Raw genomic sequence first — 1175 nt, 5'->3', positions numbered from 1 at the left:
CGAGAAGAGCATCTAGGGACGATGTAGACGACGTGGATGAGGTCGGAGATGGCGCTGGGGACATCGACAGCGGTCCAGAGGCATCTTCCCGCGACGTCATGGACAATTGAGGGAACCCTTAATGTTGAGAGTGGAGTGGCTGCGATTGGTGGGAAATTGGTGAAAGAGGTTTTCAATTGGATGAAAAGAGCATTATTAATACATGCAGAGCTGGAACAAGCCAGCGGATGACCACCATAAAGCTGCCACTACCTGTACCATGTTATGTTTAGATGTTATGTTCCTCTTTGTTCGAGCGGCGATCGGCTACTCGTTGGCGTTCGTAAAGGTGAAGACGTTGGAGAAAGAGTTAAGACAAATGTTGCAAGACAGGAAGCGCTGCAATGACAGTGAAATGAAGGAAAGAGACGAAGATGATCAGCAACAGGCACTAGCTGAATTGAAGGAGCGACTTGAGCTAGCTATGGAGACGCACAAGAGTTGCACGACCTCCATGTCTACCACCTACGCGCGATTGGTGCTTCACTGTAGCAACTACGAGAACCACAAAGAGGACGAGCGCTTCTTCGAATGTGTTTATTTCTTCGTATGCTCTGTGGTGAAGCTCGGAATTACAGCGGAATACTGGCGACCGATTGAAGAAGAGCTGGGATTTCTCTTTCGCGGCGCTCAATTCAGCGCCAACATCAAGCTGCACGCGACGACAGCCTACCAAGCTTCAAGTTCTTCTACAGATCCGCAGGACACATCAATCTTCTGCGCATTGTTGTCCAGACACTCCACCAGTTCCTGCACGCGTGAGATCTCGTCAGGTACCTCGGCTTTCTGGACCTTGAGCTGATTCAGCAGGGCCTGGGCGCCCGAGATATACTTCGCCGGGTCAGCATTCTCCATTTCGATAGTGAAGCCTATTGGATAAAAACCTCAATCGTACCCCGTCACTAAAGTGAAAACCAAGGGTTACACAAATCTAAAAGGTTACACCATACAAAGTTCAAGTTAGTTTTGAGATCCCGTGTATCAGAGGGGAAGAAAGCGACGAACATGTCGGCGGATCTGTTCGCGGACTGGAAGAAGGAGGAGGAGACCTTCAGTGACGCCCGCGGCGGCGGATTCGACGGGGGATCAGGAGGTGGCGTGTTCGCAATAAAATGCAGAACGACGATAGCGGACAC

The 1175-nt window shown here is 50.5% G+C and overlaps 1 protein-coding gene across 1 annotated transcript; it reads left to right on the top strand.

Moving 5' to 3' along the window:
- Positions 1-277: 277 nt before the first annotated feature.
- PPTG_20459 (hypothetical protein) lies at positions 278-841 on the top strand (the record flags this gene model as incomplete). Its single annotated transcript, XM_008919266.1, has 1 exon — positions 278-841. One exon carries the CDS (start codon positions 278-280, stop codon positions 839-841), a length of 564 nt encoding a protein of 187 aa, XP_008917514.1.
- Between the last annotated feature and the right edge of the window lie 334 nt (positions 842-1175).

This window comes from Phytophthora parasitica, assembly GCF_000247585.1.
Source record: "Phytophthora parasitica INRA-310 unplaced genomic scaffold supercont2.632, whole genome shotgun sequence".
In the NCBI taxonomy this organism is placed as follows: domain Eukaryota; phylum Oomycota; class Peronosporomycetes; order Peronosporales; family Peronosporaceae; genus Phytophthora; species Phytophthora nicotianae.
The sequence above is the reverse complement of the archived record's forward strand: the minus strand, read 5'-3'. Positions and strand labels throughout refer to the sequence as shown.